This window comes from Camelus ferus, chromosome 5 (genome assembly GCF_009834535.1).
Source record: "Camelus ferus isolate YT-003-E chromosome 5, BCGSAC_Cfer_1.0, whole genome shotgun sequence".
Lineage (NCBI taxonomy): Eukaryota > Metazoa > Chordata > Mammalia > Artiodactyla > Camelidae > Camelus > Camelus ferus.
The window spans coordinates 93,279,742-93,293,400 of NC_045700.1; the positions used below are offsets into that span (position 1 = coordinate 93,279,742).

The following is a 13,659-nucleotide window of genomic DNA, read 5'->3' on the forward strand; positions in this document are numbered from 1 at the left end:
GGCCACGTGCCAAAAAGAATCACGTCCGGAGGCTCTTCTGAGCGTGCCCCGGGCTCTCCCTCCAGGGCCTGGCTTCCTGCAGGAGTCGGGGTCCCCGGCCTGAGGAAGGGGTATTGGGGAACCGGGCATACGATCGGGGTGGCGGGGATTGGGGCAGACTGCGTGTGCGCTGCCTGAGTGCCCGCTCCGCACAGCTGCCGGTTACCTACAGAAGGTGACAGTTCCATGTGCTTGAAACAGTTTGAATAAATTCTTTGATGGTTGACCCAGGTCAGCAGTGGGAACCAGATTCAACTCATGACGTAGTCTTCCATCCGTCCGAGGTGGCTTCCTGGATGTGCTGTGTTGGGAAGGATTCTGAGGCAGGATCCAGGATCAGGAAGAACGCTGCGTGGGTGGATGGCCACGCCTGCCTTGCGTCCAGGAGCGGCTCCTGCTCTGCCACGTGGCCTGAGGGGCCGCCTGGTGGCCAGCCTGTTGCCCCTTTCTGAGCTCCATTTCTTACTGTTCTTATTTTACAAAATAGCAACGCCACAAACAAAAGAAGGAAACAGCATTGCTCTTGGAGGGCCACTGGATTGCACCAAGTGTGAGGAGTGTGTGTGGAGAGGGGCCTTGGTGACAGAAAGCGGGCCCCAGTGTGTCCTCACCTCTGTGCCTGCAGTAGAGGGGAGGGTGTTAGGTTGTGTCACGTACACACGGCGTGGCTGCGTGATCTGCAGGTGGACCCAGCTGGCAGTGTGTGCATCTTCCACTGCGGCCTGGGGACGGAGAGTGGCCCTTGTGTGTATGAGGGTTCTGCAGGGAGTCCAGGGGGCTGGACCCTGGGGCTCCTGGCGGTCATTACACAAGGGGAGGGACACAGGAGGGCAGATGGGAGGGGTCCTCAGATGACCTCTGGATGTTGGAATCAACACATCATGGTGGGAGGGAGCTGTGGGGACCTGCTCACCAGTGGACCCTCTGCTACCCCATCAGGAGAGGTGGCAGCTTATAGTCCTGAGAAACACTGGCTGTAGGATGTGCCTTGGTCTGCGTTCCAGCTTGGGCAGGAACCTGGCAGTGCACCAGGAGCAGGTGCAAACCAAGAGCGTTCCAAGATGCGGGAGCTTCCTGAGCCTGGCAGGATCAGAGTCTGCCTGAGAGGGAGCAACACACACAGACACACACACACAGATACACACCACATAGACACACAGATACACAAAGACACAGCATGGTGGTCCTGGCTCCTGCTTTGCTCCACGTCTTGGTGGTGCCCGGCTCAGAGGATGCCGACTTTCTCAGAGACCAAAGCCCCTCTGGGGTGGGATCTGTGACCTGGAGACTTGGAACCGACTGGGCTCCTCCCGTAAAGTACTCGCACTGTTCCCGCAGGAAGCAGGGTCCTCCCCTCCCGCCGCCCCTGCCGTCTGAAATGGCAGGTGCCAGTCCAAACAGTAAGTGCTCGTGTCCCCAGGAGAAATATCAAAAGGTGAGACCCCCCCCCCCCCATAGCGGTCACCTCCCGCCTGCGCTGTTACCCCACGAGCTGAGGAGTGTGGCATTTCTAAAGGTTTGTAAAAATAAGTGAAAACAAACCCCCCACAGAAACAGGGGAGGCTGCTACCCACAGGGCCTAGAGTGGGTCCTGGCTGGTGGCCCTTCACCGGGACAGTTCATGGCGCCCGCTCTGCAGTATGTAAACACATCAGGTTTTAAATGCAGAGGATTTCTGGGTTTCTCCATATGATCCAGTCTGACAACAGCCACCCTGTTTGAGTTGCTTGGGACAAACATCTGATTTATATTCAGAGAAACGTGTGTGAACAGACAGTTCTAAAACCAGTACCTTGAACATGTTTTATTCTAGAATTGTTTATTCAAAAATAGTGTACAAGACAGTGTTTTTTTTAATAAAGTTATTTTCACACGGGAAACACTAGGTTAGAACAATAAAATCTGAGGGACCAAGGGACCATTTGGCCACATGTTGGCAGCTGAATAACCACCCCCAAACAGTCGGCTTCTGTTGGGTGCTGGCCGACACCCCGCCATGCTCCTTTCTAAGGCTCCTGCCCGTGGACACGTCTCAGGCCACGGGCGGTGGGATTGGGCAGCAAAGCCACCTTTAAATACACCAGGCGAGCAGCTGGGCTCTTTCTCCTGAATCTAATCCTTTTTGTGATTTATCCTTTTTTATGCTTAAAATAAATGTGCAGAATATTAGAAAATAAAACAAACAAATAACCGTAAGTACATTTCCCCCCAAGGAAACAAATGTGCTTGACTAAATATATTTGGTCCACCACCAGACTATCTCAGAGACGGTCGGACTGGAACGTTCACGTACAGCCCAGCAGCGGGCGTTGGAACGTGTCCAGCAAACAGCAGACTTCTTTGGTCTCACAGGCACACCTCATTTTATACGATTCTCAGATACCGCTTTTTTTTTTTTAAACAAATTGAAGGTTTGTGGCAACCTTACGTCGGGCAAGTTTGTCGGCCGCATTTATTTTCCAGCAGCATTTGTTCCCCTCGTGTCTCTGTCACATTTTACAACATTTCGGACTCTACCAGCAAAGACACTGTAACTCGCTGAAGGCTCAGATGGTGTTAGCACGTTTTAGCCGTATGTTTGTTTTTGCTTTTTTAGCAGTTGTTTTAAAATTAAGGTATATACATTGTTTTTGTAGACATACTCTTGCACACTTAATAGACTACAGCGTAGTGCAAACGTAACTTCTATAGGCGCTGGGAAGCCAAAAAACTCCTGCGACTCAACTCTGCTGCCACGTTCGCCTCATTGCTGTGGCCTGGAACTGAACCCGCGTCTCCAGCGTGTGCCTGTGTGTTAGATCTTACGTGGAGGAGCTCGTTGTTTTACGGCTATTACCTCCTTCGGAGAGCTGATTCACACCCAGGCCCCCCGCCCCACCCGCTCCGTGGGTTCCCCTGGGGCTCAGAGTGGGGGTGAGGGTGGTGGCACAGACCGCGCCTGCTCATGGGGCCCTAGTCCCCCCCGCCCCGCACCCCGCCAGCCCTCCTTGTCAGTTCCCTCCTCCTCCCGCTCCTGCCCTTGACAACAAGCTCCCCCAGGGCAGGGATTCTGCCTCAGTCTGCTCTGTTCCCAGCACAGCTCTGTGCTGAGCCCGTAGTTTGCTGAGTACTTGCTGGGTGGTGGTTCCAAAGACCAAGACCTTGTTGCCTTGGTGCAGGGAGCTACGAGAAACGGGGGATGGCCAGCACGTGGGAGGGCTCCTGCCGAGTATTAATAAGAATCAAACCGTGTCGTCGGCCGAGTGTAAATCAGTGGAGGCCCCTTTGTTAGTCCGGCTCTTGTTGACGTGGAAGTCCAGTCTCAGATTGGAAACACACCACGCACTTGGACAAATGTTGACACTGTTCCTGGGGACGGACTTAGAGAATCTTCTGTCTGGGGCACTTGGAGCAGCACCGTCCAAGACTTGCTGTCTCACGAGCTGCTTTGACTTGGGAAGAAGAAATATTACCCTGAATCTTCCCAGAATGTGTGGAATTGTGACAAAGTATTAGGGAAAGCCCTATTTTTTTTTTTTTAAAGGAATAGAAGCGTAAGACACACATGTTTCCTTCTCTGATTCCTGCAGTCTCAGCTCTCACTGAATGTCGTTTTGAAACTTTCCCTCAGCGTGCAACTTTCCACTTGGAAATCACAAAGTCGTCAGTGTCACATACCAGTTCTTAGTGGGTTTTAAAGACAAGGCAGGTGTTTAAGAAGCCTGACAGCTGACTTGGATCAGCTTGTGCTCCCCTGGCTGCAGCCACAGAAGGCAGGTGCTGTGGTTTCTTGAGGTTTCCCAGAAGGAAACTGAGCCATCAGGCTACTGGAGCTGCTCAGGGTCGCTCAGCTCAGAGGGTGACCCTCGGGGGGCAGCTTGGAGCCTGTTCTTCTGCAGTGCATGCACCCCGTCTCCCCACCCCCCTATCCCCTGCCATCACACATGCACCGCTGTCCTGAAGGGGCCACAGCCCACTCAACGGCTCAGCAGCCAGATTCAGGGGCCTCCAAGGGACCTCTAGTCACCAAGTCTGCTGAGTGGTACTCTTCTGTTAAATAGATGGCAGAAGTGCTGGGCCGCGCCAGCCACTGCAGGGTGCCTGTCCCTTGGAACAGCTGCTGAGTTACTGGGAAGGTGCTGAGTTCGTTGGAGAGCAGTGTGTGAACTTGGCAGAGGTGGGGAGGCAAGGTGGTGGGGGGGTTGGTTCCTAGTTCCAAAAACAGTCTTGCAGGGAAGTCCGAGTGTGTGGAGCCAGGGCAGCCTGAGTGGGCCTGGGCTCTGAGCCCAAGGGCCGGCTGAGTCCCAGAGGAGGGAGCAGGCTGCAGGCCCTGGCCCCAGCACCACACCTGGGACGCGAGCTGAGGACGGCGTGACCCAGGCTTCTCTCTCCCTCTGTGCACCGCGGAGCCCGCGTGCACCTCCCCAGGGAGAAGGATGCTGTGGGCTCCGGACCTGCCTGCCTTCTGGGGTTGCTGATACTGTGGGGCGTGCTTGCTTCTTTATCTGAGGCTCTGCGGCTGTGGTGACGGAGAATGTTTTGTAGGGATAATGCTGTTTTACAGTGATTTTAGTGTTTTTTGAGGGGAAAAGCTAATAAAACTTAAAGTGAAATTGGGTGTGTCCCTGGACGTTGTCGATCGGAGGCTGGTCCGGGTCCACCGCCTACGCTTGTACCGGGTTTCCGTGTTTGAGTCTGAAGAAGATAGTATCTGGAGGAGAAAGCTTTGAATAGATTTCATGTGTTGAGCTGCTAATTTACATTTTGCTCAGAGTTCTTGGAAGTGAAGATGTAAGGAAATTGAATTTAACTCTTGGGCAACAAACCACTTCCCCAAACATGAGTTTCCCAGTTTCTTTCTGAGCAGCAATACTGCTTTTACAAAATGTTTTCCTTAGGTCTCTGGTGCAGCACGACGTTCCATTAATAAAACCTGTACAAGTTCTGGTTTGTAGATTTCTGACTCATTACTTATCAGAGACGACAATGAAGCTTTTTTACATGACACAAAATAGGGCGTTTGAGTCTCCTGTTTCAGGTTTTCATCCAGTTAATGTTTGGTTCTATTTGATGTCAGGTAAACCTGAGCTACACAAGTAAGGGACACTTAAATGTGTGTTGTGTATCTCCGCCTTATGGGCCATTTCAGGGTTCTCTTCCACTACATAATCCAGAAGTGCTGAAGTAGAAATGGTGGGACTCTTGAAATTCCGATCTGAATCAGTAAAAGCAACCACTCTCATTCCATGCAAGTTTCAGGGAGGAGCCCCCGTGTGAAGAATGCTTATTACACTGGCCATTTCCAGATCCTTGGAGGGGCGCTCCTCAGAGTGCACCTTAACCCGGCTCCGTGACCAGAACCCCCGCCTTGGCTGGCCTGGCAGCTTCTCACCAGGGCCTCGGTGTGCCCCGTCTTTCAAGTGACGTTGAGAGTCTCTGTCACTCCTGGAGCATCTCATGTGCTCTTTGACCTGCAGGTCATGCCTGCCTGCGTTTCAGGGAAATCCCTTTGTATTTTATCTCCAAATAGTCTTTGGGTTCTTTTGTTGGGGGCTTGTTGTCAGAGATGCCATTTATCCTTTTGTTCCTTTCGTTTGTTTTCCTATCAGTTAATTTCCGCCTTTTTCATCTCATCGACTGAGTTTATTTCAGGCCATTCCTCTGTGTTGGAAATTCAGCTATGAGCGATGTTTTTTCTGTCCCTTCCTTTTTCACATTTTATCCACTCGTTCCAAAATGTTGTTTTGGTCCTCTGTCCTAGAGGTTTCCATTTCCTACTGTTTCAGATTCTCACCCCTGGAGTGCGTGCCTTTTTGATGCCTCCTTGTAAGCTGCGTTAGGGAAGGGAGCAATCGGAAGGGATTTTCTTCCGCTTTTTGAGTTCGATTTTCTTCCCCATTGGCTTTTTGGGTTTTGCAGGCTTCCTTCCAGTGCCCACCTCCACCCCTTGTTCCCTTCCTGCCCCATCTTTGCATGATGTCCTTACCACTTCTCCAGCGTTCTCTTGCCCTCCTCTGAGACTGGCGCTGTCTTGACTGCAGTCAAGGGCAGAGATACGGGCATTGCTCAGGCTGTTCACCTAGCTGGAGGTCCGAGTGGCCACCCCGCATCCCAGCTTGGGTGTTGGGCGTGGGGAGTCCCCCTCCTCCACCGTCCTGTTTCCTGTAGTGGGAGGAAGGGTGGAGGAGACATCCCTGGACCAGAGGGACAGCCCACCCTGCCCAGGCTCCCATTGCCCAGACCTCAGTCACACACCTGACCACCTGCAGGGAAGCACTCAGGCACAGGAGGCTGAAGCTGGCTGTTACTTTACCCGAGGTCACAGTATAAAAGGATGCCCTTTGTCCTCCGAGGAAACTGCCTCCAGACCAAGGTGATCTACGGTCAGAGACAGGGCTCTGTTCTCCACTGGAGTTTGCAGGTTGTCCCGTCTGGATTCCCTGCACCTCTGGGGGGTGGGAGGGTGTGTGTATAATGCTACTCCCCGCGGGGGTCCCCCCCCTCCCACAGTCTGGGTACGCAGGCACTTTCTTTGCCCCCTTGGCAGCTGCTCACTTTGGGGACCTCCTAACGTCATCCTTGTCCAGAGACAGGACAGGGCGGCTGTGCGGCTTCTTCCACGTCTGTCCTCCCCCCAAGGGGCGGGGAGCCCCTCTTCCCGAGTCTGGCACTGTGCTTTTTGTTTTTCGTTCCAGTGATTTCGAGGGTGGTTACGTGAGGCTTTGCTTCTCTTGGTGGCTGGGGAATTTTCTTTCTGGTTTTTACTACCCGCCCGCCCCCCCCATTTTATTAGAAATGAAAGGAAGGAGTGGGAAGGGTCTAGTTCAGTGGTAGAGCATATGCTTAGCATGCACGAGGTCCTGGGTTCATTCCCCAGCACCTCCATTAAACAAACAAATACACTTAATAACCCTCCCCCCAAAAAAACCAAATTTAAAAAAAAAAAGAAATGGAAGACAAGAAATTCAGTTATTGCAAAGGTCAAATCATCTCTCTTATCCTGGAGTTTTGACTTCTTTCCTGATCTGCCTTCTTTGTTTTGCTCAGGTCTGGGTTCAGCGAAGTCATCAGAGATCCTGGCCTGTATTCATCCCCATTTCACCTCAAGTTATAGCCCCGAGTTTACCTGGGAGGTTACTTGGCCTTCATCACGCATTAATTAGATCCTTACTGCTAGTACATTTTTATAGTAGTCCCTCCCCCACCTTTATTTAAACAATGTAAGCTTTTTAAAAGCCTGGCAGAGGAAATGAAGTCTGATGTGGTTAAATTTTGTAAATGAGTAAGTTACCAATAAAACTTTTTTCCCCTAGTGTAACAATAACATGATCCAAAACTCCTTTTAAATGTCACGATATGAAACGTCTCCAAAACCTCAGTAATGAGTTACAGACTTCAGTATTTTTATCAAAGTTAAAAGAGCGAAATTAATTTTAAGAAATTTCTGGCACGTTCATGATGAAATTTTTTTATATTCTCCCAGTGAGAACTAAAAAGACTCATAGTCCTCTTCGGTGGATTCCTCTCATCCTGCTGGTCCTGAATAATTAGAGAACAGCAACATTTGCAGATAGTCTTTCTATTTTAATATGGGGCTAAGTAAGAAGAAAATTTTAGGCAAGCGTTAAAAATGTTTTCACAGATGAGAATCTCTAAACCGTGCCTGCAGGAGACGCAGCACCTGAGCTGGGGCTTTGTGATGGTGGCAGGACGCGAGGTCTACTGGTTCCTCGGGGTGGGGACCACAGCCGCCTGACTGGGTCTGATCAGATGCTACAATAATGCCCCCATTCTTAGGGAAAAGGGAAATAGTGTGCTTCATAAATGTAGCTTGAAATTGAAGAATGATATTCATCCTTTTCTTAAGCTTAGAAAAATAAAGATGAAAATCAACAGGGAAAAAGTGAACAAAGTGGTAGTTCTGTTTCTTAGTTCCCTAAGGCAGGGATGGTGTTCGGAGCTGAGGACAGCTCCTTTCTGGAGCTGTGGGTGGAGTAGGGAAAAGACAGCCCCATCCCCCGACCCATGGTTCTCGGTGTCATCCCAGAAAATTACACGAAAGCTTCCAGGCTCGTCTGTGGACAGTGTGTGCAGTGTCTGTGATGGTTTCTGTGTGAGCAGAAATCCACACGGAAGGGAGGAGAGGCCAGGATCAGTCGGCGCGTCTGCTGCCTGCTGGCTTGAGAGTGGGGGTTCGGGCAGGGTCTGAACTTTTTTGCCCCAGTACGCATGGGTGTTGATCATGGTATTTGCATCACAAGATGCTGTGAGGAATAATGGAGGAGATGGGGGAAGGAAAGTGCTTTCTGTAAACTGTTAAGTATTGTAAGAGTCGCTGTTACTGCCATCGCTTTCTGTCGCTTGGAGGGCTGTTAATGCTATGTTAATAGCTTTCAGTCCAATTAGCCAAAAAGACAGAAACAGAAATGTCAAACATCTGTTGCAGTGTTTACTCCCAACAAAACTTTTTTTTGGGGGGAATAGGAAAATTCAGTTTTCTACCCCGCCGCCCCCCACCTTAAGTCAGAAATGCCAACAGAGGTGGGAGGGGCACAGCTTTCTGGGCGAAGACAGCCCTTGCACTGAGCAGGGCTCCACTGCAGATCCAGCCGATCTAGCTGGAGTTTGCGTAGTTGAGGGAACCCAGTTGTTTACTCCAGCTTCCCAGTTTCAAAACCGATTCCCATAGCATGAGACGAGGACTCAGGAGAGTAACCTTGAAACCATGAGAGTAGTTGGTTGCCAGTGGATTATGAGGGACACCTTCAAGTCTTTTTTCGGGCTATTTTAGAACAACAACAACACAAACACCACTGTTCTTTCCTTCCTGCTGTGCTGTTGTTCACAGCACACCCGCGTCAGCACCCCTGCTCTTGGTAGGTGAATTCAGGTCCATCTTTTACCTAATTTTGGAAGAAATTAAGACCTTGACTCGCTTCATAAGCCTAGCTCAGGGCAAACAGAGCTAACTGCAGCAGTTTTCTGGGAACTCAGAAAACTAGCCTTTGGGTGACCCAGAGATTTGATAAATTACCCTTGAGGTTGAGTTCAGACAAGACGCGTGTCCCGTCTTTGCTCCCACAAGGTGAGAGCACTCATTCTCCTGTCCAGTGACGAGCCCAGGTTCTGCTCACCTGTCTCTCCCCGTTTGCTGTTTACCTCCGGTGACCTCACTGAGTCCTCAGAAGGAATAGACTCACCTGCAGGACGGACCTCCACTTTCCCTTCTTGTGGAGACGTCATCATAGGCACAGAGCCCTGCTGCCCCCGGGGACTCGGGGGACAGGCAGCTGTGCGTGGGGCCCCTGTTCACCTGTACACAGGTGGTCTGGGCCAGATGCCTGTCGGTGGCTCCCAATATAGGGGTCAGGTCTGAGGACACTTTCCTAAGATTAAGATTATCCCTGAGGTCATTTAATGTTACGTAATAGTATTTGGCAGCCAAAGGAGGTTGCCAATCGTTCGAGTACCAAGTCTGTATTGTGGGCTGTGGGCCGGCTGCGCGTTAAGCACTAGGGATACGGGTGGGTGAACTAGAGCTACAGGGCAAGCACAGCCCGGCGCCTGTATCCGAGGGTTCTGTGTCCACAGATTCAACCAACCACAGAGTGAAAATACTCAGAAAAAAAAAAAATGCAGGGAGTTTCTGAAAGCGAAACTTGAATTTGTCTCCTGCTGACAACTATTTATGTAGCATTTCTGTTGTCTTTACAGCTACTTACACGGCATTCACACCGTATTAGATAGTGTAAGTGACCTGGAGAGGATTTAAAGTACTCAGGAGGGTGTGCGTGGGTTATATGAAAATACTACACCTTTTTATTTAAGGGATTTTGGTGTCCTTGTGGGTCCTGGAACCAGTCCCCTGTGGATACTGTAATTGGAAACTGGATTATAAAAGAGGCATTTAAAAATCTATATTAAAAATGAAATTGGATGTAGAGTTTGGTGGTGTCCCCTACAGTTTCAGTAGGAAAAGGTCTAGTGGCCAGGAGGGGACGGTGGGTTTGAATTTGAAATAACGAGAGTGGTGGCCCTTGATGAATGGAGACCAGCTTGGTGCTACCCACACCTTCATCCTAAAGCTTTCCCCCTTTGCGTCTCTGAGGTGAACTGGGGAAAATGAATTCTGAAGGCTTCTACCTGCTGGGCTGTGTCTCTCCAGTGCCCAGCCCAGCGGTCACGTTCCCGGTGAGCCTGCTGGCGATCAGGATCCGGAGTTTCTCTTTTCTGTGGAACTTGTATCAATCATGTCCTTACTTTCTCACAGTCTGGGTGCTTAAACACCTGGCTGAGTTTTATCTAATTATTAAACCTTGGGGTTCATGGCAGATGCATTTGGGTGTGTAACTTTTGTTTCTGGATGTGTGTATAACACCAGAAAAATCACCCAAGTCCATTGCAAGTGTCTAATATTTGCAATTATAAAATATTGGGAAGGCAAACTAATTACAGACTAAACCCCTAATTGCACTTAGGAGTGAAATGTAAAGCAATTTTAGAGCTGGAAGGGGCCTTACGGACGGAGGAGAGAATCACCCCTGCTTTTAGAGCTGATGAAAATTAGGCCCGCAGGCCTTTGCTTGAGGTTATGAAGCAGAGAGTATATGAAGAGAAGAGAGAGTTCTGTGCAAACCTTCCTTAACTTTAATATTGTGATCCAACCATCTGGACACATAACTTGCAAATGTGGCCCTATGAAAACATTAAAGAAAGTGAACAAAAGAATAGATATGAGGGGGGAGGGTATAGCTCAGTGGTAGAGAGGGGGCTTAGCATGCACGAGGTCCTGGGTTCGATCCCTAGTCCCTCCATTAAAATGAATGAATGAATGAATGAAATTTGTCCAAGTGCTTACCCTGTAAGACACGCGAGGGCACAGAGATGTGGGAGAGGAACAGAGCCACCAGCAGGGTCATTCCGGGAGAGCTGGGTGGTGATGCCCACCGGATTCCTGCTCCCCAGAGAGATGGGGGAGGTGGCTGGAGGCCCCTGACAGCGGAGGGGTGCTGGTCTCCAAAGAGACCACCGGACTAGTGAGGAGTTGGACGTGTGTGAGACCGGCGTGCCCGGGGCAGCTGTGGAGCCTCATGGAGGTCAGACCTGAGTTAATCAGGCAATGGCTGGTCTTGTGCATCCTTAGATGCTGGGAGTCAGGTTGTGTTTAGGGGACCTGCCCGGGGTGCAGGGACCCTAAACCATCCTCCTACAGCTGGAAGCAGCAGGTGCGGAGCCTGGGCCTCAGCTGGTCTGGATCCCGCGTGCGAGCGCTGTGTCATCCCCCCATCAGACGTGGGTCCAGCTGACCCTGCTCCAAGGACCCCGTCCTCTTTTCGGTGTCGGCAGTGAGGGGGATCCAAATGAGAGCTTGTCTGTTTTAACGTTGGGAAGTTTTCTTCGGTTTTTCGTTTGCTGTGTAAGCAAGAGCATCTTGCCTATCACGCCGGTGCCCGGCGGGGAGCAGGGCGGGCGTGGAGGGGGTGTGTGCACGTGTGCGCATGCGTGCGCGCTCAGGCAGGTTAGTTCCGAGCCGACCCAACCCACCCCCGGGCCTCAACACTTCTTAGGGGTGGGGGGGAGTGGAGACTCTGGTTTCGGCTTCTCAGGCGCCTGCATAGCTCAAAGCCCGGACTCTGGGAAGGACTCATGGTTGGGGAGCCACTATGGCTGAGAACCAAATGTGACTCCAGGTGGCAGGGGGCTGATGCACGGCCAGTGGGGCGAGTGGGGGAGCCCCACCAGCGAGGTTCTCCAAGGTCCAGTTATTCGGTGTTGGATGGTATTTCTAGAAGGTCTCCGTACCAAGGAGCAGGAGTGAGAGCAGGTACTGATGGCTTCCTCTCTTGAAACCACGAATTCGGAAGCCCGGTGAGGGTTACCTGGGGTGAACTCAGAGCCCAGAATGTCCAAAGGTGGTGTGTCTCCAGAGAGGCAGGGAGCCCAGAAGTGGAAGTGTTTCCCCTGTCCAGGAGAGGCCTGGCAGTCTGGTCTGGGCGCTCAGGGGAGATGTGCGGGGCAGCCATGTGCCCCTCCCCACCTGGGATGGGTCTGGGGTCAGCCCCTGCCGCCTTCATGTGGCCATCCCCTCCCCCGACTTTGCGTCGGGGCCCCGAGGTTTCTTGCTAACCCAACGTGGTCTCTAACGCCTCTCCGTCCGCCAGCTGCACTGCTCTGTCTCCACTGTGCGGAGATGCCATCCAGTAGTTTCTGTCTAACCCGTGTGTGGTAGCTGAGCATCCTTCCCTTACTTGTGAACTGTGAATCTGGAAACACCGTCCCCATGATGTTCTATGTTTTCCTTCCAAGAACTGGGTTTCTCTTGAGGAGAATACAGATTCTCAGTACCCCCAATTGATCCATATGGTGTAGATGAGGCACCTGTTCAACCCGAAAAATTCGTTGCGGTTCTGTGAACCCGACCAGAGAATGACAGTTTCAGTGTTCTCTGTTTCTGAACTCCGTATCAGCGTGTTCCCCGTGAGAGAGAACTCCTGAATTGACATGCAAAGCCTGCATTAAAATTCCCCCCTTGTCAGCCAGGAGTGATCCTGGCGTTCCTTGGAGGCTAACTCGAAATGAACACGGGTTCTTAAAGATGAATACTTGACTCTGAGTTCAGTAGTTCTTTTAAAACCCAGCGGTTGCCTAAGACAGATCCGAAGCCCACTCCTAAATCCTCAGGGTGGCCTCCAGGGCCACAGCCTAGGGTGTATTTTTCCACAAGCGAAGCCCACGTCTGTTTGCCCTCCTCACGCTCCGTCTTTCTTGTGTAACAAGATTTTTTGTGTGTGTGGCAGGTGGCAGATTCAAGAAAGAGATTGTTGTTGATGGACAAAGCTATCTGCTGCTGATTAGAGATGAAGGGGGCCCCCCAGAGGCACAGGTAAGTACTGCAAGCACACCGGTGGCCAGCCTTCACCTGCCCTTTCTCCTGAGGATTCTGGCTCCACAGTCAGGTGCGCAGGAGAGCAGGTGAGGGGGAGGGTGTAGCTCAGTGGTAGAGCGCGTGCTTAGCGTGCACGAGGTCCTGGGTTCGATCCCTGGTACCTCCATGAAAGAAAGAAGGAAGGAAAGGAAATTAATCCCTCCCCACCTCACCAAAAAAAAAAAAAAAAAAGAACGAACGAAAGGAAAGGTGAGGGGGAGAGGCTCCACGATAATGTTTTCTACGGCTGAGTGTTTTCTCATCTCCAAGAGACTGATTCTGTTGTTCCTTCAGACAGAATCCTAGAGGGAAGTTGGGACCGTGTGGCTGATTCTCACTTTGTGGTTTTAAGAAGGAAGGAAGAGCAGAATCTGCACTGAGTTGTTGACTCAGTTGAATCGACATCTGGAAGTTTCTATAGTCTTTTTTTTTTTTTTTTTTTGGTCCCTTTTCCTGTTAAGTGTTTGCTCTCGAGAGCAGAACGATCATGTAGAAAGTTGGATGGAATTTTTGGAATCTTCCTGGCCCAAGTCATTCTGCACCGAAAACCAGGATACGGCATGGTGTGATTTCTTTGAAAGTTCCTTGGAAAATGGGTGTAGTGGAGGGGAAAAAAAACAAAACAAAACATTGTGAATGTAGAAAACCACTTTTTTTGGTTTACTTAATCTTCGGTTTATTACTTTACTTACATGATAATTCACCAGCTAAACACT

The 13,659-nt window shown here is 50.8% G+C and overlaps 1 protein-coding gene across 12 annotated transcripts in view; it reads left to right on the plus strand.

Moving 5' to 3' along the window:
- The window catches only part of AGAP1 (ArfGAP with GTPase domain, ankyrin repeat and PH domain 1), a 520,168-nt gene that overhangs the window by 194,974 nt on the left and 311,535 nt on the right, over positions 1 to 13,659 (plus strand). For all 12 annotated transcript variants that reach the window (XM_032480554.1, XM_032480555.1, XM_032480556.1 and 9 more), the window contains one exon: positions 12,816 to 12,901. In XM_032480554.1, coding sequence (XP_032336445.1) covers positions 12,816 to 12,901 — 86 coding nt within the window. The remainder of the gene's footprint in view (positions 1 to 12,815; positions 12,902 to 13,659) is intronic.